Raw genomic sequence first — 26,560 nt, 5'->3', positions numbered from 1 at the left:
AGACGTCCCATTTGCCCAGTGGTGCTTGAGAGCTGACCGGGAGCCGAGGAGTGAGTTCAGTTTCCGGTGTTGTGGGTGGAGACGGGAGCCTCACGAGGAAAGGTCCCTGTTCCAGCGTGTGCTTCTGGAGCACGTGCTGTGGACTGGGCCCCAGAGGCACAGCGGTGCATGGAGGGCTCTGCTCAGTGGGCTGGGAGCAGCTGGGGGCCGGGCAGGTCTGGAAAGCAGGCCTGTCCTGTCCTTTTCCTGCCTGAGTGATGGCTTTGCAGTCTTTGTTTTGACCTGAAGCATCTTGCACCTGGAAAAGCTTTTCTCCCGGGATTTCTGTGACCCGCCCCCCCCATCTCTGAAGGTCCCCCTGACTCGCTTCTGCTCTGCCCACCTTTATTTGGTGCCCACCGTGCGTCATCGAAGTCTCCCACCTCTCTCTTGTAGTTCTCCCTGGCTTGGTTCACATCCTCCTGGTTTTCACTCTCCTGAGCTTCCGTCCCCAGTCCCAGTGTCTTGTAGAGATGCCCACTGCGGCACACTTGGTCTTTCTCCGTCTTAAACGTGTCAGGTGTGGTAGAAAGACCACGAGTTTTGGTTTAGAGTCAGGCAGCTGAGTATCACCCCCTCATCTGTAAAATGGGGACAAGAATTGCCCCTCGGGGTGAGAAGCTGTCCCATGGGGATGAATGCCGGCACAGCCCGGTTCTCTCTCCACCCTCCCTTCTTTTTTTAATTGAAGTGTAGTTGATATACAATATTATATTAAGTTACAGGTGTACAATATAGTGATTCACAATTTTTAAAGGTTATGCTTCATTTATAGTTATTATAAAATATTGGCTGTATTCTCTGTGTTGTATAATATACCCTTGTAGCTTATTTTATACCTGATGGTTTGTACTTCCTACTCCCCTCCCTATATAGTGCCCCTCCCCGCTTCCCTCTCCCCACTGGTAACCACTAGTTTGTTCTCTATATCTGTGAGTCTGCTTCTTTTTTGTTATATTCACTAGTTTGTTGTACTTTTTAGATTCCACATGTAAGTGATATCACATGGTATTCGTATTTCTCTGTCTGACTTACTTCACTTAGTATGATAATCTCTAGGTCCATCCGTGTTGTTGCAGATGGCAAGATTTCATTCTTTTTTTTTATGGCTGAATAGTAATCCATTGTATATATATGTGTCACATCTTCTTTATCCAGTCGTCTGTTGATGGGCCCTTAGGTTTCTTCCATATCTTGGCTGTTGTAAATAGTGCTGCTGTGAACATAGGGGCATAGGGGTGCATATATCTTTCCAAATTAGCGTTGTTTTTTTTTTTCTGGAGAAAAGGCCCAAAAGTGGAATTGCTGGATTGTATGGTAGTTCTGTTTTTAGTTTTTTGAGAACCCTCTGTACTGTTTTCTACAGTGGCTGACACCAATTTACATTTCCATCAACAGTGCAAGAGCGTTCCCTTTTCTCCACATCCTTGCTAACATTTGTTATTTGTGTTCTTTTTTTGGTGATAGCCATTCTGAGAGGTTTGAGGTGATATCTAGCTGTGGTTTTGATTTGAATTTCCCTGATGATTAGCGATGTTGAGCATCTTTTCACGTGCCTGTTGGCTGTCTGCGTTTCCTCTTTGGAAAAGTGTCTGTTCAGCTCTTCTGCCCATTTCTTAATCGGATTTTTTGTTGTTTTAAGTTGAGTTGTATGAGCTGTTTATATATGTTGGATATTAATCCCTTATCAGTCATATCATTTGCAAATATTTTCTCCCATTCAGTAGCTTGTTTTTTTGTTTTGTTGATGGCTTCCTTTGCTGTGCACAAGTTTTTTTTTTTAATAATTCATTCTTTTAATTAATTAATTAATTAATTTTTGGTTGCGTTGGGTCTTCATTGCTGCACACGGGCTCTCTCTAGTTGCGGCGAGCGGGGGCTACTCTTTGTTGCAGTGCGCGGGCTTCTTATTGTGGTGGCTTCTCTTGTTGCAGAGCATGGGCTCTAGGCACATGGGCTTCAGTAGTTGTGGCACGTGGGCTCAGTAGTTGTGGCTCACAGGCTCTGGAGCGCAGGCTCAGTAGTTGTGGCACACGGGCTTAGTTGCTCCGCGGCATGTGGGATCTTCCCGGACCAGGGCTTGAACCGTGTCCCCTACATTGGCAGGCGGATTCTTAACCACGGTGCCACCGGGGAAGTCCCTGTGCACAGCGTTCAAGTTTAATAGGTCCCATTTGTTTATTTTTGCTTTCGTTTTCTTTGCTTTAGGAGACAGACCAAAAAATACTGTTATGATTTACGTCAAAAGGTGTTTTGCCTATGTTTTTCCGCTAGGAGTTTTATGGTGCGGGCTTACATTTAGGTCTTTAATCCATTTTGAATTTATTTTTGTATGTGGCGTTAGAGAATGTTCTAATTTCATTCTTTTACATGTAGCTGTCCAGTTTTCCCACCACTTATTGAAGAGACTGTCTTTTCTCCACTGTATATTCTTGCCTCCTTTGTCATAGATTAATTGACCATAAGTGTGTGGGTTCATTTCTGGGCTCTTTATTCTGTTCCATTGATCTATGTGTCTGTTTTTGTGCCAGTACCCTACTGGTTTGATTACTGTAGCTTTGTAGTATAGTCTGAAGTTAGGGAGGGTGATTCCTCCAGCTCTGTTCTTCTTTCTCAAGATTGCTTTGGCTATTCGGGGTCTTTTGTGTTTCCATACAAATTTTAAAATTATTTGATATACATCTGTGAAAAACGTCATTGATGTTTTGATAGGGATTGCATTGAATCTGTAGATTGCTTTGGGTAGTATGATCATTTTAACGATATTAATTCTTCCAATCCAAGAACACAGTATACCTTTCTGTCTGTGTCATCTTCAATTTTTTTCATCAGTGTCTTACAGCTTTCTGAGTGCAGGTGTTTTGCCTCCTTAGGTAGGTTTATTCGTAGGTATTTTATTTTGATGCGATAGTAAGTGGGATTGTTTCCTTAATTTCTCTTTCTGATAGTTCGTTTTAGTGTATAGAAGTGTGGTAGATTTCTGTATATTAATTTTGTATCCTGCAACTTTACTGAATTCATTGATGAGCTCTAGCAGTTTTCTGGGTGATTTTAGGATTTTCTATGTATAGTATCATGTCATCTGCAAACAGTGACAGTTACTCCTTCCTTTCCAATTTGGATTCCTTTTATTTCTTTTTCTTCTCTGATTGCTGTGGCTAGGACTTCCAGTACTGTGTTGAATAAAAGTGACGAGAGTGGGCATTCCTGTCTTGTTCCTGATCTTAGAGGAAGTGCTTTCAGCTTTTCACCATTGAGTATGGTGTTAGCTGTGGGTTTGTTGTACATGACTGCTCTCCTGATCCTTGTCCCATTTCTCCTCTCCCCCTCCGCTAGGCTAACTACCCCTCTCCACTTCCTGTTTAAATCACAGTTGTAACTCTGTGATTATCTCTTTTACTCAGGGTAAGATTTGGGGGTCATTGTCAAATCTTTGCCTCTCTGTCTTGATATCTAGTTATTGCTGAAACCTATCTGTTCTTGTTCTTTCAAAATGTTCTTGTGTTGTTTCCTTCCTTCTTTCCTTTCTATCTTTGATGGTCCTGCCCTGGTTCAGACCTTTATTATTTTCTGCTCATCCATTGAAGGAGCTTCCAACTAGTCTCTTTGTGTCCGTCTTCCCCTATAACACGTTCCGTGTACTAGCGGGTGAATCATACTGAAACACAGCTTTCTCCTCGGCTCTAACAGCTCCCTGCTGCTTCCAGGACAAAGATCAGACTCCTGGTCTGTAATGCCCTTCGTAATCGGGCTCTTAATTACTTGTTCATTCTTCTGCTCCATCTAGACGTAGGAACCTGCTGATCCTGAACTGCTGCTTGTTCATCTTTATCTCATACTTGTGAATGGTGGTGATTAAAGTGTATACTCAAGTATAAAGTAATCTGATGGCACAACAGATAGCAGTGTAGTGACTATTATGATAGTTAAGTAATAACAACGAACAGTAGTTCACATATTCTTCCTTGTCTGGAATGTGTCTTTCTGCATATTTTCTTTGATCTCAGTGTCCCAGGATGCCTTCTCATCCTTCTGCCACCCAGAGTACCCAAGGCAGTGCCCTTGGGTACAGGTTGATCACAGACCCAGGTGCTGGTTTACCCTGCTGTCCTGGCATTATTATTAATTATGCCCCCAAGTGTCTAAACAGTGTATCATACGGCCACCCTACCTATGCGTTAGGAAGAGCATGGGTTCCAGTGCGTGAACGGTGACGGGCCCACAGCCGCGGCTCTTTAGACTTGCCCAGAGCTCTCATTTCCTGCCCATCTCCCTTGGCAGGTGTAGGGTTTAGCACCTCGTCTGTGCAGCCGTGATGCCAGGAGTTAGGGGTACAGGGCTGTGTAAGACACAGTCCCTGTCCTCGGGGAGCCCCTGGTCAGGGCACAGACAGGCCTGGAACCAGAAACAGCTTGTGTTGGCACCAACAGAAGTGTGCACCTGGAGAGGGAAGGGGGTGATCGCTTTGGTGGGGTGGAAGTGGCGGGGCAGGCTGGGAGCCAGGGAAGCGGTTCTGTGGATGACAGTGGACCGCTGGGGAGACACCAAGGACAGGTGGTGTTCCAGCCGAAGCACCCTGGTGGCTCCGGGACGACGAAGCGAGCCTGGCTGTGCCACGTGGGTGTGGACCTGTAGCCGGGAACAGAAGCGGTCAGTTCTTAACTGTCCCTGGGTCTTCCTCTCATTGCCACCGAGCCTTCCTTCTGTGTGTTTACATGTGAAATGATATGCAGGGGACTGTGGGATTATGTTGCTTTGCCTTTGTAATTACATTGCACACTTACCTAAAATTAATTGAGCTTATCTCTGACAAGGCTGTCTGCAGCCGTCCTGCTGGCTTCCTGTCTGCTGGGATCCTCAGTCACATGTGGCATCTAGGAGCGTGCTCGCTGGCCTTTGGGGTCACAGTGGGGGAGGGGTCCCTCAGGAGAGCTGGGAGATGGTGCCTCTCTGCTCTGCACTTCCCGGGGGGTGTTTGGTCTCGGGGGCTTCTCCAGAGTGATGGGTGCTGAGCAAGTGCAGGAGAGCAGGAACTGGAAGAGGTCGTGATGACCTCAGGGTCCTAAGCAGACACATGAATGTGGCAGAAAGCTCTCTTAGGGGCTGTTGTGTGGCTGCCCCCGTTGATACTCAGACATTATAGTGTCAGAACGACTGTACTTGCTGACCCCTTAACAGACTCTGCCTGTTATGAAGTGAGTAGCCGGCTGCCAGGGCCTCTTGTCAGCAAACACTGATAACCCCAGAAGGTGTGCAGCTCAGGCCTGCTGCATGTGTACGTATATTTCTTTCCTCCCTCCCTTCCTTCCTTCCTTCCTTCCTAAATTTATTTATTTACTTACTTTTGGCTGCAGTGGGTCTTCGTTGCCGTGCGTGCGGGCTTTCTCTAGTTGCAGAGAGCAGGGCTACTCTTCGTTGCGGTGAGCGGGCTTCTCATTGCGGTGGCTTCTCCTGTTGCGGAGCATGGGCTCTAGGTGCGCGGGCTTCAGTAGTTGTGGCACGTGGGCTCAGTAGTTGTGGCTCGCAGGCTCTAGTGTGCAGGCTCAGTAGTTGTGGCACACGGGCTTAGTTGCTCCGTGGCATGTGGGATCTTCCTGGACCCGGGCTTGAACCCGTGTCCCCTGCATTGGGGGGCGTATTCTTAACCACTGCACCACCAGGGAAGTCCTGTACGTATATTTCTTACTGCAGAAATCATAGGAGACTGAGGGTCCGTCTTCATCGAATCCTTCTGGAAAGCAAAGAAGAGAAGCTCAAGCTTCTAATTTGTTTGAAAGGGTTTAGATATTTAACATGAAATAGCAGTAGCCTTTCCTTTAATTAAATGCCATGCGGCATTGGCTGTGGGATCAATGGTATTGAAGGGAAAACAGTGTAATTAGACCTTGTGAAGCGACTGGCAGATGACTGGGGTTCTCTGTCAAGGGTTGGGGTGTGGGTGGAGGGCTGGTCATAGGACGGGCAGAAGAGTGCACGGCGCTTTTCCTGCTGTAGACTTTGAAACACCAGAGTTTTCCCCAAAGCACTGTGGGTGTACTTCTTGATTTCCCGTTAGTAGGGAATGGATAGAACTCTCATTTAGTCAGTTCCCTATTATTAGACATTTAGGTCATATCTTTTCTTTTAACATATAAATAACGCCACAGTGACCATCTTTATGCATACAGATTTGTTTACATTTTGGAATGTTTCTTTGGGACAGATTCCCGGAAATGACATGACTGGCTCAGAGGGCGTGAGCATTTTCAGCGAGGCTGAATGTGAGCTGGAGGTGTCTGTCTGCATGACATCGAGTCGTAAATCTGCCTTCAGCCCTGCATACTTGGTGCAGGATGAAGCGTCCCCTGGGCTCCTGTGGCTGCCCGGGCGCACGCGCAGGGCTCCCTGGGCGTCTCTGGGGCGTGGCGTCCTCAGAGTGGGCGCCTTTGTCTTGGGTCCGTCTGCGGGCCTCTCCAGCCATGACCACGCCCGGAGCAGCACATCCAGCTGAGCGGGCCTTTGCCGCGTTTTTAGTTCCTGTAATGAAGGTTGGGGGTCCCTGGGAGGGCTCTCATTGCTCTGCACCATCCTGTCATCTTGGGGGTGGGGGGGCCCTTCCAGATGCAAGCCCCTCCTTCCCCCGTGCAGCACCATTCAGCCTCCTCAGTTCTGATCAAAACTCTGCACACCAAGGTCCATAATTATGTTCCCTGAGACAAAGGGCCCCCCCTTGCCTGGATCCGCCCGCCTTAGAAGCCAGTTAGGGTTATATAGCCTTTAAAAAATTCCTTATCCAGGACTTTTGGAAAACATCTTTACTGAGATATAATCCACATACCATACAATTCACCATTTAAGTGTCCAACTCAGTGGTTTTGAGTATGTTTGTAGGGTTGTGTAGCTGTCACTATAGTACATTTCAGAGCTCAAAGAGAAACCCTGGGCCTGTTAAGCGGTCACTCCCCGTCCTGCAGCCTCCCTCCCCTCAGCGCTAGGCATCCACTAATCTTCGATCTCTGTGGATCTGCCTATTCTGGACATTTCACACAATGGAATCATACACTATGTGGTCTTTTGAGAATGGCTTCTTTCACTTAGTGAAATGTTTCCAAGCTTCATCCATGTTGTAGCGTCTATCCTTCAGTCGTTTTTGGGCCAAATAATCTTCCATTGTATGGATGGACCACATGTTATTTATGCATTCATCAGTTGATGGATATTTGGAGTGTTTCCACTTTCTGGCTGTTGTAAGTAACGCTGCCATGAACACTCATGTACGTACGTGTTTTTATGTGGATATGTTTTCATCTGGGTGAAATACCTAGGAGTGGAATTGCTGAGTCACGTGGTAACTCTGTTTAACTTTTTAAGGCACTGCCAGCCTGTTTTCCAAAAGGGCTGCAGCATTTTACATTCCCCTCAGCATTAGATGAGGGCTCCAGTTTTTCTTTTTTTCTAATTTTAATTTTATTGGAGTATAGTTGATTGACAATGTTGTGTTAGTTTCAGGTGTACAGCAAAGTGGTTCAGTTATACATATACATATATTCATTCTTTTTTAGACTTTTTTCTCATATAGGTAATCACAGAAGCTCCAGTTTTCCTACATTGTTTATTCTAGCCATCCGAGTGGGTATGAAGTGGCTTCTGGTTGTGGTGTCAATTTCCCTGATGGCTAATGATTTTGAGCATCTTTTCATGTGCTTATTGGCCATTTGTATCTCTTCTTTGAAGACATATCTATTAAGATCCTTTGGCCTATTTTTAATTGGGTTATTTGTCTTTTTATCATTGACATCCAAGTCTCTTGATACTGTCCATTTTTTTCTAGTTGATTGCCACGAGGACCAGGCTGAACATAGGGATCTGCAGGGAAGCTGACTTTGGCTGGTTGGGCTGTTTCCTGCGGCAGCTGGTAGGGGCGGGATGGAGGTGGCCTCGAACTTTCCAGATGGGAGGGCCGAGGAGAAGCAGGACACCTACCATGGAGGGTGGAGCTGTTTTCCTGTCATTGCTGACAAAGTGACTTCTGTTTTAATACGATTTGTTTTCCCGTCTATGAACAAATCGGGTATATTCATGGAGGTAAATTATAATAAAAAAAAGAAAAAGGAAAGGAAGAGGAAAGAAGACTCCTGCTTGTGATACAAGCAAGAAACTGTGTTAAAACTAGCAAAATCAAGCAAAACAAAAACAAATGACAAGGAAAAAAATAAGATTGCCAGGTTCCTTTTTTTTTTTTTTTAATTTATTTATTATTTATTTTTGGCTGTGCTGGGTCTTCGGTTCGTGCGAGGGCTTTCTCTAGTTGCGGCAAGTGGGGGCCACTCTTCATCGCGGTGCGGGGACCGCTCTTCATCGCGGTGCGCGGGCCTTTCACTATCGCGGCCCCTCCCGTTGCGGGGCACAGGCTCCAGACGCGCAGGCTCAGCAGCTGTGGCTCACGGGCCCAGCCGCTCCGTGGCATGTGGGATCTTCCCAGACCAGGGCTCGAACCCGTGTCCCCTGCATTGGCAGGCAGATTCTCAACCACTGCGCCACCAGGGAAGCCCCCAGGTTCCTTTTTGGTTCGAATATGCACAGTTCTGTGTTCCTTTCTGATGATGACATGGCCAGTTTCATCTAGTGAATAAAATGCTTCCTGGAGATTTGTTCTAAAATGGTGTGAGGGGGAATTTCCTAGAGCACCTGTGGATTAAGCAGTGAACAGGGGATGCGTTATTTGGCTGTTTTGTAAAGCACATGCATGGTTTGTGTGGCAGTAAATGGGGTTGCAGTGCGTGGTACAAGGGGGAAGGGGGGTGTGAGTCTTGGTTTCCTTTGTGGGGACGTTGCGAGCAGCTCTTTTTGGTGGAGGGACATTTGAAAGCAGGTGATAAACTTAATTTTTAGGAATGTGGTTGATCTCATGTAGAATGACTTAGCAGTTAATTGTAGCACAGTTTCTACAATAAAACGCGTCTCCGTCTTTTCATTCTTTTAAAAACATTTCTCTTTCCCGGTTGTGAAATGCAGTGGGGCAGCCAGAGTCTGGAGCTCGGAAGGCCTCGCCGTGTGTTTTCTTGCCAGTGGCTTCAGGTCTTTATGTCTGTGAGCAAAGGAAATGGCGGGGAACTCTGGCGGCGGGGGTGGCCCTCTCCCCCTTTTTCAGGACTCTCAGGACTGTGGGAGCGGGTGGTCCAGCTTCTCTCGTGTGGTCGTTACATCCTTTCTGGTGAAGTCGCAGCCTCAGGCACGGCTCCTGCTCTGTGGTCAGGAGTGGAGGGGAGACCTACCCGCTCAGAACCCGCCCAAGGCCCAGGAATCTGTGTCTGCCCCTCCGCCTGTGATTCCTATCCTGGTTGGGAGTTAGTTACAGCCCCATAAGTCAGGTTAGGTAATTTTATACAAAATAAAAGCATTGCTGGGCTTCCCTGTTGGCGCAGTGGTTAAGAACCCGCCTGCCAATGCAGGGGACACAGGTTCGAGCCCTGGTCCGGGAAGATCCCACATGCCGCGGAGCAACTAAGCCCGTGTGCCACAACTACTGAGCCTGCGCTCTAGAGCCTGTGAGCCACAACTGCTGAGCCCGTGAGCCACAACTACTGAAGCCCGCACACCTAGAGCCCATGCTCCGCAACAAGAGAAGCCACCGCAGTGAGAAGCCCGTGTACCGCAACGAAGAGTAGCCCCCGCTCACTGCAACTAGAGAAAGCCCGCACGCAGCAACGAAGACCCAATGCAGCCAAAAATAAATAAATAAAATAAAATAGATTTTTAAAATAAATAAATAAATAAATAAAAACATTGCCGTCCTTCATGTGGTCGGCCCTGACTGTGTCCCTCCAGGTTTTCTTTTAGGGCCCCACCTGGGCCCTGCTGCCCCCAGCCCGCAGGCCTTGGTTCAGATGCTCCCTGTGGGGAAGGCCTTTCCCTCTGTCTGTCTGTCTGTCTGTCTGGTGGACCTCACCCCACCTTTCAAGTGGCCTCGCTGTGCAAAGCCTTTCCTGGCCTGGCATTAGGCTGTGCAGGACTCGCCTCAGGTCCCGAGCCCTGCCTGCCTCTCCTCACCCCCGTGCTCCCCTCTCCCTGGGCTCAGCTCTGTGTCCCCAAGAGGAGTGTTTGTCCGTTTCTGCCGGTTCTCATGCCTCTAAACGCACACGCCTTCCCTGTCTGGATGAAAACCCTTTAGATAAAAGAAAAAGTTATAGCGAGAGAAGTTATTTTGCGAAACTTTCTTATGTGAATTGCAGCAATTAAGGGTCATCAAGACGAGAATCCCAGAGCACTGAGAAGAGCTGCCAAGCAGTTGGGCATCCTTGCCTCTCACCTCCTCCTCTTGCTGCCGAACAGACTGCAGCTGGCTCCTGAGAGCTCAGAGAGTGCAGCCCTCACCATCCCCTCCTGCAGCTTGGGCCCCAGGGTCCTGCAGAAACACCTTCCAGAAGGATCCTTTAGCTCCATCACCCTCCTAGCTCTGCCTGTGGAAGGGAAACCTGTGCCAGTTTGCCAAAGGCCAGGCAGGAACGGGACAGGCGTCTTTCTCAGGCTTGCCGCACTTTTTCCTCTCCCGTCCAGGCTTCCTCTTACATAGAGTGGCGAGGGCCACCGTATGACATATCATCTACGTGTCGGTGGCTAGGAAGTTTTCCATTTCTCCGTATTTTCACCTGAGAAGAGAAGCAGGCTTCCCTGGCAAGTTACCTACTTGACTTTGAAAGACTGAGGGTGGTGGGGTGGTCGTGATCTGCTTCCAGGGGCAACCATCCCCCCGTTTGGGGGTTCCTCGTGGGGCGCAGCGGTGTTCCAAGGCGGGTGCTGCAGGGCGCACCAGCCTGGTGGATTCCCGCCTCCGTTCCAGCACAGAGCCTGGCGCACTGGGTGGGGGTGGCCGTGGGGTGACTGGGCGGTGAGCAGGGCGCAGGGGCAGCTGGATCCGGGCTCATCCTTTGGCTGGTCCACTGGCTGCCATGCCCCTCACATCTGGAAGGGGTCGCTGTGCTCTTCCTCTAGCTCCCTAGTCACCCAGCAAGCCCTGCGGCGTTCGCTCCAAATCCCAGTGCTTCTGCTTGGGAAACCCACATCCGGTCACAACACCTTGGCAATCTTTGCTTAACACTCCCCGCCGCTCTGCCCCGCCCACGCTGGCCCCTCAGCTCCTCTGAGTGTAAACCCAGGTGGGTGGCAGCTGTCCCAGCCTTCCCTGTATGACGCAGGCCCTGCTTCCCCCTCCAGCCTGATTTCTCGCTGGCACCCCCTCGCGCCCTCCCCCTGGGTGGGTGCATCGTGCTGAGCTACGTACAGCTCTGTGAAGATGTTTTACAGTCCACCCCACCGTGCTTTTGGGTGGGGGGCTTCCTCCAGCTGCAGTGCTCTGGGCCCCTTGGCATACACCTTACTCAGTTAGTTTTCTTTCTATCAAAGTAACCCATGCACCTGGTCTGAAAAATGAAGCAGTAATATAAGACTGGAAGCAGCAGTCCTCAGCCCCCAGCCTTCCTCACCCTGCATCCCATCCCCACGGGCTGTCACTCTATGTCTCTATGTATAAGAAACTATAGAGTTCCTTTTCTGTTTCTAAACACTCTGCAAATTCTGCAGATTTTTACAGTCTAGCTGTATTTATTGCCATCTTCCTCTGGAGGCAGAGAGGTTACCTCTCCTGGTTCCCTTCCCTCTTCTCGTTCCCCACCCTCTCAGTGTAGCTCATGTCACAGTGTTTGGGAAATGGGGGTCCACTGTGCTCCTGTGGCTGGAACTCTGGTTCGGGACTGAGCCACCGGTACCTGCCGTGTGTGACTTTCTGCTTTACCCTAGAGCTGTTTCTCTGTGCGGGAGGTGGGGACTCCTGCGTGCTCCAGGGATCTGGCTGCCCCCCGTGCCCTGGAAGTGGTCCACCTGCGTTCAGCCGCCGCCGGGCCTCTGGGGTTCTCTGCCATGGATGGACCTCCCCCTCTCAGGCAGCAGGTTTTAGTCTCTTCACCACTCTGCTGAGTCAGCTCCCTCGCTCTCATCCACGTTCCATCTTCCAGATTTTTGTTGACATTTCTTGTCTGCTCTCGTCTCCTCCTTGATGCCCTCGTTTTTGTTTATGACATTGTTCCTTTCCTGTTGTGCTGATGAGGTCAAGGCTGGGGGGCAGAGATGAATCTTCCAGGTTTTGAGTTGGCTTCAAGGTGCCTCTCAAGCAGCAGCTCCCTGGGAATCTTCCCCGTGTCCCCCTTCTTCAGGGAGGAGCCCACCTCTACTCCGGTGTCCCGTGTCACCTGCACACCTTTCTTGCGCAGCCTCCCTGAACACTTGCACTGTTAGACTTTCCCTGCCTCCTTCCAGTGAGCCGCTGGAGGGTAGGAACTGGGCCTAATCGTACCCTCCGAAGCTCCTGCAGAGTCGATTGGTGTTCACAGACTGGGTAAATCAACGTGTGTGATGGACTCGGAGCAAGGCGAGTGTGGAAGTGGCTTTGGCCCCACGGGCAGCTTACACAAAGGGTGCTCAGTAAGCGCTGGTCAGATTGCTGATTTATGAGACTGTCCCGAACCGTGACTTTCAGGAACAAGAGGCGTGCTTGTCCTGCAGGGCCTTCTGACGCTGGTGACAGCTCAGCTTCTGGATTGGATTCAAGCAAGAGCCTAGGGGACTGTAATATACATGCATTTCTTATTCTTGTCCCAGATTTCAGTACTGCCAAAGTTTTAAAAAATAAGAATTAAAGCCAGATTAAAAGAGATGAGTATTAGAAAAAAATAGCTTAAATTATGGGTTGATTTTTCTGTTATTCCTGGCTTTTCAGAAAAAAAAAAAAGGTACTTATAATAGGAGTTCTTTGCATACACCATTTTGTGACAGATTTCTGGTTCAGTCTCAAATGTGATATTTTACATCCAGTTAGAACGAATGAGTCCCAATGGCTGCATGGTTTGGGTTCGCAGCCCAACCAGCCAAATAATTACATCAGTAAGCGTAACAGAATCGTGTTCTTGCATTTGTATAGTATGTCACAATGCTTTCTCATGTATTGTCTCTTACAGAAATTCTGTGATTTAAGCAAGGAAGGTATTTTTATCTTGCTACAAGTTTTAGAGGAAGAAACTGGGGCTCAGCAGAGATTAAGAGTACTGACCAAGGCCACACAGATTCTCGTTGACCACGCTGGGCCTTGAACCCAGGTCCATTGAATCCACAACTAGCGTTTGTTGCTCTATACCTCTCTGCTTCCTTTCATCATGGACTGTTTGCAATGTCAGTTTCCCAGGTGGGAATTTTATTGAGAAGGAAAGACTCACAGTACAGATGAGTATGGAGTTGTGATATTGGTGTTGTTTTCACAAAAATGTTTCCAAATTTTATTTTTTGGAAAGCAAATGCACTATTGTAGAAAAAAATGCTATTTGTTTCTCATTCATTTTCTGCTTATTAAAGTATTTCTTACATTTTAGTTTTCTCTCTTAGACAACTAGTGATTTTGCAGTCTGATTCCAAGAAGTATGGGGACAGAGAGCTGAAAGAAAAGCCAAAACCATGCTGTAAATGTAAAGACTCAGGCAGTTGAAATAAAAGGTGGAAAAAGGTATGCCAGGGAAGCGCTAATCGTAAGAAAACTAATTTGCTTATAATAATACCAGAAAAAATAAACATCAAGACAGAGTTTTTTTTTTTTTAATAAATTTATTTATTTATTTGTTTATCTTTGGCTGTGTTGGGTCTTTGTTTCTGTGCAAGGGCTTTCTCCAGCTGCGGCGAGCGGGGGCCACTCTTCATCGCGGTGCGCGGGCCTCTCACTATCGCGGCCTCTCTTGTTGCAGAGCACAGGCTCCAGACGCGCAGGCTCAGTAGTTGTGGCTCACGGGCCTAGCCGCTCCGTGGCATGTGGGATCTTCCCGGACCGGGGCATGAACCCGTGTCCCCTACATTGGCAGGCTGATTCCCAACCACTGCGCCACCAGGGAAGCCCAAGACAAAGAGTTTTATTAAGACAAAGAGGGATGTTTTATAACGATAAGAGGTTCAATTCGTTAAGTAGAGGTACCTTTCCTAAATGTGTGTGTACCTAATAACACAGCTTCATAATGCATGAAGCAAACATTGACAGGAATAAAGAAAGAAATAGACCAATTTCCAATCTTAGGCAGACATTTTAACACCTCTTCCTGAGTAATTGATAGAATAGGTAGATATATAAATCAGTAAAGGGAGATATGAATAGTGCTGTCAACCAGCTGGATCTAATTGGTGTGTAGAATACCACATCCACCAACTGAAGAATGCACATTCTTTTCGAGGACATGTGGCACATTCACCAAGTAGACCATATGCGCTGCCAAAACAGGTCGTGATAAATATCAAAGGATTGAAATAACACCAAGTTCATCTGACCAAATCCTTTAAATTAGAAAGCAGTCTACTGTGATACCCAGGAAATCCTCAAATACTTGGAAATTTATCAACATACTTCTAAATAACTCATGGATCAAAGAAATCACAGGGAAAATTAGAAAACGTTTCAAACTGAGTGATAATGACGATACGTATAAAAATGTATATGATAAACTAAAACAATGCTTGGAGGGAAATTTATACCTTTAAATGCCTATATTAGAAAAGAATAAAGGTTCAAAGCTTCTACCTTAAGAAGCTAGGAAAAGAGGAGGGGATTAAACAAAACCAAAATAAAAGAAGGGAAATAAAATAAAGGTGGAAATCAGTAAACTGAAAAATGTACAAATGAGAGCAAGAATCAAGAAAATCTAAAATTAGTTTCTCGAAAAGATCAATAAAAACTTGTAGTTAGACTTGACCAATGGAAAAAGAGAGAAAACACAAATTACCAGTGTCAGATATGAAAGAGGAAACATCACTACAGACCCTACAGACATTAAAAAATAATAAGTGGGTACTGTTGACAACTTTATGCCAATAAATTCAAGAATGTACATGAAATGGACATATTCCTTGAGAAACATGGCCTAACAAAACAGATGCAAGAGGCAATTGGAAACTCTCATATCAGTTTAAAACATAAATTTGTAATTAAAAAACCTTCACATGAAGAAAGTGCCAGGGTCAAATGGCTTTTCCTGTGAACCCTATCAAACATTTTAGGAGCAAATAATACTGATTCTCCAGAAAGTCTTTCATTTCAGAAAAGAGAGAACACACTTCTGAGCTCATTATATTAAGGTGGCATAGCCCCGATACTGAAACCTTACAAAGACATTGTAAGAAAAAGAAACTAGAGACCAATATTCCTGATGAACAGACAAAAATGTCTTTAAAATATGTTAGTAAGTTGACTTTTGCTTCAACCTGTGGAGGATTAACTGTCAAAGGAATTGCTCCCCTGTTGTAACAACTGGAAAACTGCCCCCAGTACTTGAAATAGCTGCCTTGGGACCTTGTGGAACAGGTGATGCTGGACCGTGACCCTGAACGAAGGGGAACAGCAAGGTGAGCTTTACATTTGCTCCTGTTTACAGTTGGAGGCAGTTTGCAGGCTGCAGCGCAGCTGAACCTGGCGGTCTTGCCGAGTTGAGGACTCAGGAAAGGGGGTTCCCAGAGGCCGAGACAGAGCGTGTGGAGCAGAGTGCTGGACAGGAGAGAACAGCCAGAGGTAGAGCCCAGGTGTCGGCAGAGCGTCCCTTCAAGTCCTTGGCGGAGTGCTGATCTGTTCACGGGCGGGGTGAGATTGCATGAGGCAGGGAAAGAATCCCCAGAAAGCAGTCAGTCAGACAACCATCAGAGCTCACGCAGGCGTCGGCTGTGGGGTGTTGCTGCCGGTACCGGGACTGGGACGTCGCTCTGGCCAGTAGCTGAACGTAGGAGAAACCCTGTGTGCTCAGGGCCCGCGTGCTGGAGAAAACACGCTCTGCAGGGCCTAAGTGCAGGAGAAAGCCTGCTCAGGGGGAGGCGGGAGCTAAAGGGCACTGGGGACCACCCTCTGCAGGAGCCTGGAGAACCTGGACCAGAGCAGCCCTTTCTCCTCGACGGTCCTTCCTTCACCCTCTGCTGAAAAGGAGAGCGTCATGCCAGCTGGCCAAGGAGAAATATTTACAGGACCCAGTTCCATGATCAGAGAGGCAACAAATTGAGCACTGGCACATCTGGCATTCAAAAAAAAACCCAAACGGGGCTCCCCTGGTGGCGCAGTGGTTGAGAATCCGCCTGCCAGTGCAGGGGACACGGGGTCGAGCCCTGGTCCGGGAAGATCCCACACGCCGCGGAGCAACTAGGCCCGTGAGCCACCACTACTGAGCCTGCGCGTCTGGAGCCTGTGCTCCACAACAAGAGAGGTTGAGATAGTGAGAGGCCCGCGCACCGCGATGAAGAGTGGCCCCCGCTCGCCGCAACTAGAGAAAGCCCTCGCACAGAAATGAGGACCCAACACAGCCAAAGATAATAAATAAATAAATAAATAATATTAAAAAAAAAAATCACTCTCACAGGAAAAAAAAAAAAAAAACCCAAAAACCCAGGCATGCTAGGAAATAGGAAAATATGACCTAGAATCAGAAGAAAAAGCAATCATTAGAAACAGACCCACGAATCAATAATAAAATTATTATGAACAACCCAATAAAAAGATGGGTAAAAGATTTCAATGTAAACTTCATAAAAGGTATGAAAATGGCCAGAAAGCACGTGAAAATCTGTTCAACGTGCAACATCATTACTCATCACAGAATGACTAATTAAAACTGTAATGAGATACCATTTAACATTTAGTAGCATGATGAAAATTAAAGACCGACGTAACACTAAATTTTGCCCAGGACGTGGAGCAGTGAAAACTTTCATACATGAATGGTGGAACGTGTAAAATGGTACAACCACTTCGGAGAACCACATGGCAGTTTTTTTAAAATAAAGTTAAAGATGTATCTGTCCTGTGACCCAGCAGTTGCGCTGCTTCATATTTGCCTCATAGAATTGGAAACATACACCCATAAAGCAGGTATCCACAGGAATGTGCATAGCAGCTTTTTCATGGAGGAAAGCTTGTAAATAACCCAGGCATCTGGGAGCAGGTGGATACCTAAACAAATGGTGATATGTTCATAGGAAAGAATACTGTCCCTGCTTGTAAAGAAGGAACTACTGCTACACGCATGACTCTGACAGACACTTATGAGCAAAGAGGAAGGACACAAATGAGGGCATCCCGTGTGTAGTATTTACGTGAATTTTAAGGACAGGCAGAGCTGATCTATGGTGATAGATATCAGAAAGGGGTTAGCTCGGAGTGGGGGGCAAGGAGGCACTAGAAGAGGGTGAGAGGAGTGTTTTCAATCTTGATGGGGGGCTCTATTCATTCTTTTATTGTGTATAAATTACACTTCAATTAAGAATGTGACACCTGCCCCCCCCCCCAAAAAAAAAAAAAAAACGAAACACCTCTAAAGGGCTGGAGGGAGGAATTGGCCTTGCATCTCTCCAGTACTTACTGCCAAGCAATCGCAAGGCACTGCATCAGGACAGACAAGCAGGAGAATCATGGGGTCTGACCTCCAGGAACTCATAAGCCCCTTCTAGGAGGTGAGACTGATGCTCATGGCGTGGCCCTGAAGGTGGGCGGGGCTCCAGGCTCCGGGCTCCGGGCTCCAGGCGGCACTCACAGAAGAGGGAAGTGAGTGAGGGCTGGAGTCGTCAGGAAGCTGTCCTAGATCTGGAAGAGGCTGAGCTGGGCCTGGAAGGCTGGGTGGATTTTGAAAAGTTGGAGGTAAAGGTGGAGATGCCACAGGAACTTTGTAGAAACACAGCAGGGTAGACAATGAAAGGTAGGCCTCCAGCATCCTCGAGCCCGCTCCCTGAACCCCTCCCCACGTCTGGCTGTGCTTCTCGATTCCTGTGCGTGCTGGCAGAAATACTCAGTGTGACTACATTCTCTTCTCTGTTCTCTTCATAATTTAGAGAAGTTTATTCTATATCCACCCACAAAAAGATACCCATTCTTTTCCATGGCAACATTGTCATCCAGTGGGGATGTAACAGGGTTTTTAATCATCTCCCTATCAATAGACACTTTGTTTCTAATTTTCTGTTATGATTGTACTCAGATGAACACCCTTGCGTATAATCCTTGCGTACCTTTGCAGACATCCTTGTTGAATAGGTTTCTTCAAGTGAAGTTGCTGCTCAAGCATTATATACCTTTAAAATTTGACCAACACAAAAATTATATCAATATACACTCTTACCAAACTATAAGAGAGTGGCTGTTTACCTAGAATCTCATCAATATTGGGCATTATTTAAGATTCTAACTTTTTTTTTTTTTTTTTTATGGCTGTGTTGGGTCTTCGTTTCTGCACGAGGGCTTTCTCCAGTTGTGGCAAGCGGGGGCCACTCTTCATCGCGGTGCGCGGGCCTCTCACTATCGCGGCCTCTCTTGTTGCGGAGCACAGGCTCCAGATGCGCAGGCTCAGTAATTGTGGCTCACGGGCCCATCCGCTACACGGCATGTGGGATCTTCCCAGACCAGGGCTCGAACCCGTGTCCCCTGCATTGGCAGGCAGATTCTCAACCACTGCGCCACCAGGGAAGCCCTAAGATTCTAACTTTTGATAAGTGTCTTGTTTTAATAATGTAGTTCTTTGATCACCATTAAGGTTACGTGCCTAGTTTTGTACATTTATTAGCCATTTCTGTCTCCTGTGAATTTTCCATTTTTCTGTAGATTGATCACTCTTACTTTTTTATGTGTTCTTTACATATTAGTGATGTTAACCTTTTAATATTTTATGTTGCGTGTGTATTTTTCAGATCTGTCATTTGTTTTTTTTAGCGTAGTTTCTTTCACTGTACAGTCATTTTAAACTTTTATATAGTTAATTTGTTAAGCTTTTTATTTATAGTTTCTGAGATTTGTGTCTTGCTTAGGAAGACCTTTTTCCCATCCCAAAGATAGCAAGATGGTCTCTTATATTTTCTTGTATTTAAAAAATCATTCCTTTATACACACATGTTGCATTTAGATCTTTGGATCTTTAATCATCTGGAAATATGTTTTTGTATGGTAAGATATATGTTCTAACTTACTTCTCTGGAAATAGATAGTATATTGTTGGGATGTCATTAGTTGGTGGACCCCTTGATTTGGAATGCTCTTTTTATCACAGCTAAATACAGGTTTGATGTGAACCACTTATTCTGTTACACTTATCTCTCTCTTCATTTTAGTTTTGCTCTTAGAATCTTAATGTCTTAATTATTGTAGTCCTAGTATACATTTTCTTATCCGTTAATGCAAATTCTCTTACGTTATTCTTTTTGGAAATTTTATTGGCTGCTCTTATGCATTTGCTCTTCCAGATGAACTTCAGGTCAGCTAATTAAGTTTCAGTCTATCCTGAAACTTACATGCAGTCCATCCTGTTGGAATTTTGATTGGCTTTGCGTCGAACTTAAAGGTGGACAGTTGACAGCATTGTAATTTTGAGTCTTAGATCCAGTCTTCTGTGTCGTCTTGTTTTTATCTCCTAAATTTCTCTTTGGTCATTGCCCTTCTCTCACTGTCACCATCCTAGCCACCATCACCTCTGCCTTGGGCTTCCTAAGTAGCCCCTTAAGTGGGCTCTTTGGGGTCACTGGCCCCTCTGATCCTTTTTCCACACTGTGGTCAAGGCTTTGCATAAGCTGTTCCCTGGGCCCAGAATATTCCCCTTCCGGCCCCCTCTTCTCTCAGTTGATCTCTCTGCATCTCTAGGTCTTATTTCAGTTCTCATGTCCTCAAGGAGACCTCCCTAACTGGGTACCCCTTCCCACTGAGGACTTCATTGTGCTGTTCACCTCGTCTTTTAAGCACTTAATCCAGTCGTGATTTTACATTTGCCATGACCTTGGAGTGGGAGGTGAGTTCCCTGCACCTGGGGGCTGTGTGGTGGTCACTTGAGTAATTCCCCTACCGCTGGCCTTGTGCCTGGCCCTGTGGATGTGTTCCTTAAATACTTGTTAATGTCAGTCAGTGAGCTCGGTGTTTTCCTCTGTTTCTTTATGTCTTTAAGTAAAACCCTATAGTTTTCTTCACGTGGTGTTGTGCATTTCTTGTTAAGGTTATGCCTGCCAAGTTTTCTATTTATTTTTTTCTCAGCAGTGGCAAGCTGTTGATTTTTGTGCCTTGCACCTGCCCGTCTTGCTGAACTCAGAACCCTGGTTCCTGCCTGTCTGCTGGTGCTGCCGGCCTCTCTGCTGGCTTCGTCCTCAGGCTGGTTGGATTCTAGGTGGCTGTCGCAGTCCCCAGCCTGACACCTGGCCCGAGCAACATTCAGAGGAAGCAAGAGAGGGTTACCTCCGACACATTTCCCAGGAGCCAGGAGGAGCTTTCTCAGAAGCCCCCAGCTAATTTGCTCTCTCTTCTCAGTGGTTCAAATAGGGTCCCAGGCCCATTGCCGAATCAGTCACCGGTGAGGGCGTGGCTTAGCTCCATACCAACCAACCCGGTCTAAGTTTAGAGTGAGGCGGGTGGGTTCAGCCTCCCCTGGGCTGCTGGGGGTGGTCACTTTGCATAACCAGGATTCTCCTGGAAAGGTGGAAGGGGCGAATGGGCCCGGGGTGAAAGTCCACCCCTGACATCTGTCAGAGCAGTCCTGTTACTTCTCCCATCCACTCATTCCAACACCATAATAAAGTTATAAGATTTCCTGATGCGGAACCATCCTTTCATTCCTGGAGTAAATCCTACTGGTGTCTGCTATTCTTTGGATATCCATTTGTGTTTTGATCTAAGATTTCGATCTTGTCTGTGTTCCAAAAGAAGCCTTCTTAGTAATGGAAGTTAATCGTGGGGAAGGACTCTGGGACGTGAAGGTCACTTGGTTCCTGTGCTGCCACGGCCAAGTCACCTAACCTCTCTGAGACTGTTCCTCATTCATCTTGTAGGATTGCAGCCCTAATGAACTCAGGCTGTTTGGAGGATCAAATAATATATATGAAAGCTCCTTTTAAACACCAGAGCTCACACAAAGTCAGAACTGTGTCTCATACTGTCTATTTAAGGTACCATTTTTATGAGTTTCTTTCATGAAGAGAGAGAACATTAACGACTGAGATTTCTCTCGGCTTTCTTCATAAACGATCATCAGAAAGCCAGGCTCATGCAGTCAGAGAGGCCCTGGGAACATGATTGGTAAACATTGCATTATTGGTGTTCGGATATTAGGTTCCTGCTTTTCATAATATCCTTAGGGAACTGGGGAAGATTTGATATTTTCTGAGATTGCCGTAAAATGCACGTTATCGGTGGTACTGTTGCCCAATTATTCTGTACTTATTTTACTTAGACTTTAGTAATTGGAAAAAGATTAGATGCCAGGACTTCGTATTTTGTTGATTATATTACCAAAGTCTTCTCTTTAATCATTTCTTTTATTCCTAGTATTAATCATTAGCTCTGAGGTGTTAGGTGGAGGACCTAATGGTGGATTCCTAACTTAAAGGAAAGAAATAATTACTTCAGTTTCTGTGGCATTGACTGTTATCTATCTACAAATTGAAATGTGTTCTCTAGCCATTCAGAGCATGTGATGGAGACACTGGAGGAGACCCAGAAGGTCAGACAGAATTCAGGGGCCCTTATCCTTGCCCCACCACCCCTGGCCAGGCTGTGCCCCATCCTGCCCTTCGTCCAGGCTCCTCTGCCCCTGCCAGCCCTGCCCCTCTGTGACTGCCCCCCGCCCCCCGCCCTCCGTAGGTGTTCGTTAGGGCAGCAGTGACTTGTACTCTTTAAACTTGATTGTCCTTGGTGTGTGTAATATGGCTACATCCTTATCAGTGCTGTGTAGACACAAGCGTATCTCCATGAAGGAATGTCTTTCAAAACCAGTCCTGGGAAAAACACCTCACGTAGGTCTTCTTAAACAGTAAGTGGTGAGAGTGACATGGGATGAAAGAAAGATGTGAAGTTGGGAGGGGGAGGGAGTGAGAGAGAGAGAGAGAAGGAAGGAAGAGGGTGGGAAGGAAGGAGGGGTGGAAGGAAGCCGAGTCCTCTGGACCTCACCTGTCTCGGTGGCTGCAGGGACACTGGGGTGCGTTTAGCAAACACGTGCTAAGATTTCAATGCAAACAGGTCACGTTTAGCTTTGCTTGAATAGAGTGGAAACTTCTCTCGTCTGTTGAGAACAATCAGTCTGGAATTTTTATCATTTAGGTTCAGTCTGGTTTCATTTACGGGGCTCTTTGCCCCCTGGTAACTGGTGGAGGGTGTCACCACACAGTGGAAGGTTTGCTTGCTGTTTGTAACCCTGTTCTTCCCTGTCTCTTTCTTGTCAACAGAAGAATTGCGGAAGTTGAGCTGGTCCGGGATCCCGAAGCCCGTCCGTGCCATCACATGGAAGCTGCTCTCGGTAAGTCCCCCCGGGCCTACCTGCCCGTGCGTCTTCCTCCTGCGAGGCCAGGCTCCCGGCCCTGTCACGTGCCCTGGCTCTGCCGCGGTGATCTGGGCCTTCGCCGGGGCTGCGATGGCGTTTCCCATCCTTTGCTTAATTTCAAGCTTGGTTTGACAAGGCTGGCAGAAAATGAGGATAAGTCATAATTTATGACGCTGTATTCTTCTTCTCTGATTTTATTAGTTTTTAAATCTCTGTGGTATTTCCAAACCTGTGGTATAGAAAAGTTCCAGCATAGAAAATTATTTCAACTCTGAGGATCCGAACAGGGAAATATGTTTGACTGAGGATTTTTTTTTTAAATGTTAGTAACCACGACGTTAGAAACAGTTTGTGTTTGTGTGATGGAGGCTGGAGTTGTGGCTTGCTCACCCCTAGTGCTGAGCTGCCCGTCGTGGAGGCTTCTGGAGAAGTTCGGGTGCTGGTACTTCACCTGAGTCAATGTCAGAAGTGAGCCTGGCCCTGCTGAAAACTTCAGAATAGTTTATTGACGGCTTTCTTCCCGCTTTCCTTTTTTTATTATTTTTGGAGCTAAGTTAATAAGGACCCCTAAGAGTTTACTCTAAATTGGGTCTGACTTTCAGTATTTAAAAGGCTCTTTCCTGCTAACGAGTCTTGATAAATTTGCAGCTTAGTACCTCGTAATCCTAATTGCACATGCAGCTCTGAACGGTGAATATTTATTGATTAAATATTCTCTTGACATTAAAATTAGACCTACTGCAATTGCTTATGTTTTTGTTGTTTGGTGTTTTTTATTTTAAACGTTTGTATCCCGTTTTCCAAATGTCCTCTAAAATAGGTTACAGGAAGTTTGGATGAAAATACCTTTAAGAGCCTCTGTTGCGGTTTTGTCTTTGTTAAGGGTGTGCTGCACCTGGTGGAGAGTCCTCCGTGAATTACGCTGTCCCGTCCTCTTTCCTTTCGTTCTCAGCCTCTGTGGGTCATGGTTTAGGCCCCCTCACGTGCTGCCCGGTGACCGACCTGGAAGAAGGGCCAGCTGGGACTCAGTGGACAGAGGGGCAGAAGAGGAGATAACACTGGCTCCACTTGGCTGATCTGAAGGGATGGGGGGAGGTGGGCAGAGTCTGTAACCAGGAGCGCTGGGGATGCGGGTGACAGAAACTCCAGCCTGCTCAGGCACATTTATTCACTTAACCACCACTGATTACAGGGGCCCTTTGCCCGGAGGCAGAGGGGAATTAGACACTAGCCCACCACAGTGGGTTGGGGTGCTTGGGTTTGGTCAGGGGTGCAGCAGGGTTTGCTCTGGGGGCCACAGACTGTGGGATGTATGGGATGCAGGCGGGCACTATGGGTGAGAGGAGGGCAGCAGTCTAAGTGCCGAGGGCACACGTACTGGGGGGAGGCCTTCACTCCCAGGGTCTTCAGGTGGTGGCGGTGGGTGAGAGGTGGGGGAGAAAGGACAGAGATGAGTGGGACACTTCTGGCTCTCTTGGGCTTGCGTTGATGGCTGAGTTAAAAAAAAAAAAAAGCGTTGGGGTCAATGAGCAGAGCCTGTCCTTCCAAAGGGGGGGCACCAAGAAAGAGGGGGCCGTTCCAGGGCAGTGCAGACTCACGCAGTGCCAGGCAGGGCTTCTTGGAGAAGGTGGGATGCTTCTGTGGCATCGCGAAGCAGGTGTCAGGGCTCCTCCGGAGAGGGAGATGAGGAGGTCACGTGGCCTGGGGCACGCAGCAGAGGCAGGACCGGCAGGAGTCAAGGCCGAGGCGAGCCGGCTCCCCAGGAACCAGCAGGCTGACCCCTTGGACGAGGGAGGGGATGGGGAGGCACGCGGAGCTGGAACCGGGGGAGGCCGGCTCTCTGGGGCCACACCCTGAAGGCTCGAAGTGGGGGGCTGGGCGGCTGCGTTTCTGGTGAAGCCAGGAGCCTCCTGCAGGGGCCGTTGGTTGGCTTATCCGTTCATTTGATCAGTATTTATCGAGCGTTTTCCGTGTCTCAGGCACTGTGTGTGATGCCAGGAGGTAGCAGGGAAGGGAAAACGACCACGTCCTGTCCCTCACGGGGCCTGCGGAACAGGGTGGAGTCCCTGCCTTCCTCTGCTGCCCCCAGGACAGAGCTGGATCTCACTGCACGGAAAGGAGCCCATCTTCCCAGGAGCCCGCATCCCCAGTGTGCTGCCATCTCCGGCTCTCTTCCTTTGCTTTTTCACTTGTTTTGCAAGCATTTATCGAGTGCTTGCTGTGTGCCAGACCGTGCACGTGTGAGAGATTCCGCTGGAAGCGGTGGTCTGTGCCCCTTGGAAGGGGGGCAGGGAGAACGGGACGGGGAAGAGGGGGTCCAGGGCTGCAGGGGTGGGTGGGGCTCGGGCAGTTGAGGAGAAAGCCAGGGTGGGCGCTTTGGAACTGTGCTCACTGACCGTCCAGGCCCGTGCGGGCGAGCAGGGGTGACACCCCAGCCTGCAGGGCTCCTGGGCTGCACGTGGTGCAGCCACGGGGGCAGGGAGGGGGCTCTGGGCACCCAGGGTGGGCAGGGAACCTGGCGGGTTGAGGGGTGTTGGTCAGACCCGGGTGCGGACAGGCGGAAGGAGGTCGGACCATGGGCGCCGTCACCTCCTGTCCTGTAAACCGGACCCAGGGGCTTGTTTCTGAGGCTTCTCGTCCCACGGGTGCTCCCGGCGCGGGCAGCCTCAGCGCGTGTCCTGTGGCAGGAAGCTCAGGCGCACCGTGAACCCTGCCCCTCACACAGCCCGGGCCCAGCAGGTGTTTCTCGTGGGTCTGCCCTTGGCTGGGCGCTGTGCAAGTGCCAGGCCCAAGGGCGTCACGGGGATGCTGGGGAGAGAAACCTGCGGGCTCCTGGGCCGCAGGGGTGGGGGGCGTGTGAAGGAGGGGTCTCCGCAGTCAGGGCTGCCTCTCGGTCGTTCTCTGTCTCCGAGGGTCTCACCCAGCCTGACACTCCTCTCTCCTGGGAAGCTCTCGCAGATCCTGATGTTTGGGCCCATAAAACAGATCTGAGCCTTGGGTGGACTGAGGTGTCAGGGTTGGCACCGACTCCGGCTCACTGTGATACGGGGTCCGCTGAGCGCCCACCCCAGGCTGGGCAGCAGGGACGTGGCGGTTTCAGGTCACCTCTTGACCTGTGTGGCTTTCCATTCTGGGTCCACATTTGTGTCACCTGGGCAGCTTGGGAAGTACTGCTATCTGGGTTCCCCAGGGGTTCTCAGGCGGGCCCGGGGTTGGTGACCGCTGCTCCAGGACACTCCAGCCCCACGTGGGACAGGGCAGGGCACCCCCGAGCCCGCTGGCAGACAGGGCACTGAGGGCAGTGCACCTGGGCGGAGGTGCTGGGCGGGGGAGCGGCTGGGCCTGACTCAGCTGGATCGTGCGGTCCGGGGCTCAGCTGCCGGGGCGGAGGTGGGTGTCCCAGCCCCCTCGGTGTCCAGGATCAAGAGTTGAACCCAGGATCGGGAAGAATTTACGCTCTGTCCAGTTTAGAAAGACCACCAACCACAGCTGAACTTGAATATGAGTCTAGTTCAAGACCTGGCTAACGAATGACGTTCCCGACACGTTTAAGATTTGTCGTTAACACGATCTTGGTGGCTCGTGGACGACACTGTTCTTAACTGATGAGTAGGAAATGCTGCTTTAATAAAGAAAGATGGGAAACTTGGCTCTGGTCGCTTATGGAGAGCTAACACGTGCTCTAGAACTTTCCATTAAACCACCACTGACGCTGGTTGACATTGATATTCCATGCAAGCCATGCAGTAACTTTTAAAAATTAATCCTGTAGACACTGATTTATTTAAAACAGATAACCAACCAGGACCTACTGTATAGCACAGGGAACTGTGCTCAATATTCTGTAATAACCTAAATGGGAAAAGCACTTGAAAAAGAATGGATACATGTATGTGTATAACTGAATCACTTTGCTGTACACCTGAAACTAACACAGCGTTGTTAATCAACTATACTCCAATATAAAATAAAAATTAAAAAAATTTAAAAAAATTAGTGCTGTAGAAAATCATATTTTTGACTCTTAAAAATAACCATTTCAGAAACGTTGAACAACAACAAAGTAAACACTTGACATTTATGCTAGTCAGTAGAATGGTTAGAAATGATCAGTGAAACTCTGGTATCGTCTTTCCTTCTTTCAATATATTGAGGTGAGTTTGCACGTGAACCCAGTGGGGAGGGAGCAGTTTGATGTTTGT

General features: G+C 48.0%; 1 protein-coding gene across 4 annotated transcripts in view; it reads left to right on the top strand.

The window, feature by feature from the left end:
- TBC1D22A (TBC1 domain family member 22A) overlaps nucleotides 1-26,560 on the top strand; it is a 316,566-nt gene that overhangs the window by 77,968 nt on the left and 212,038 nt on the right. For all 4 annotated transcript variants that reach the window (XM_057557200.1, XM_057557199.1, XM_057557201.1 and 1 more), the window contains one exon: nucleotides 22,264-22,334. In XM_057557200.1, coding sequence (XP_057413183.1) covers nucleotides 22,264-22,334 — 71 coding nt within the window. The remainder of the gene's footprint in view (nucleotides 1-22,263; nucleotides 22,335-26,560) is intronic.

The sequence above is a fragment of the Balaenoptera acutorostrata genome, chromosome 11 (genome assembly GCF_949987535.1).
Source record: "Balaenoptera acutorostrata chromosome 11, mBalAcu1.1, whole genome shotgun sequence".
Lineage (NCBI taxonomy): Eukaryota > Metazoa > Chordata > Mammalia > Artiodactyla > Balaenopteridae > Balaenoptera > Balaenoptera acutorostrata.
The sequence above is the reverse complement of the archived record's forward strand: the minus strand, read 5'-3'. Positions and strand labels throughout refer to the sequence as shown.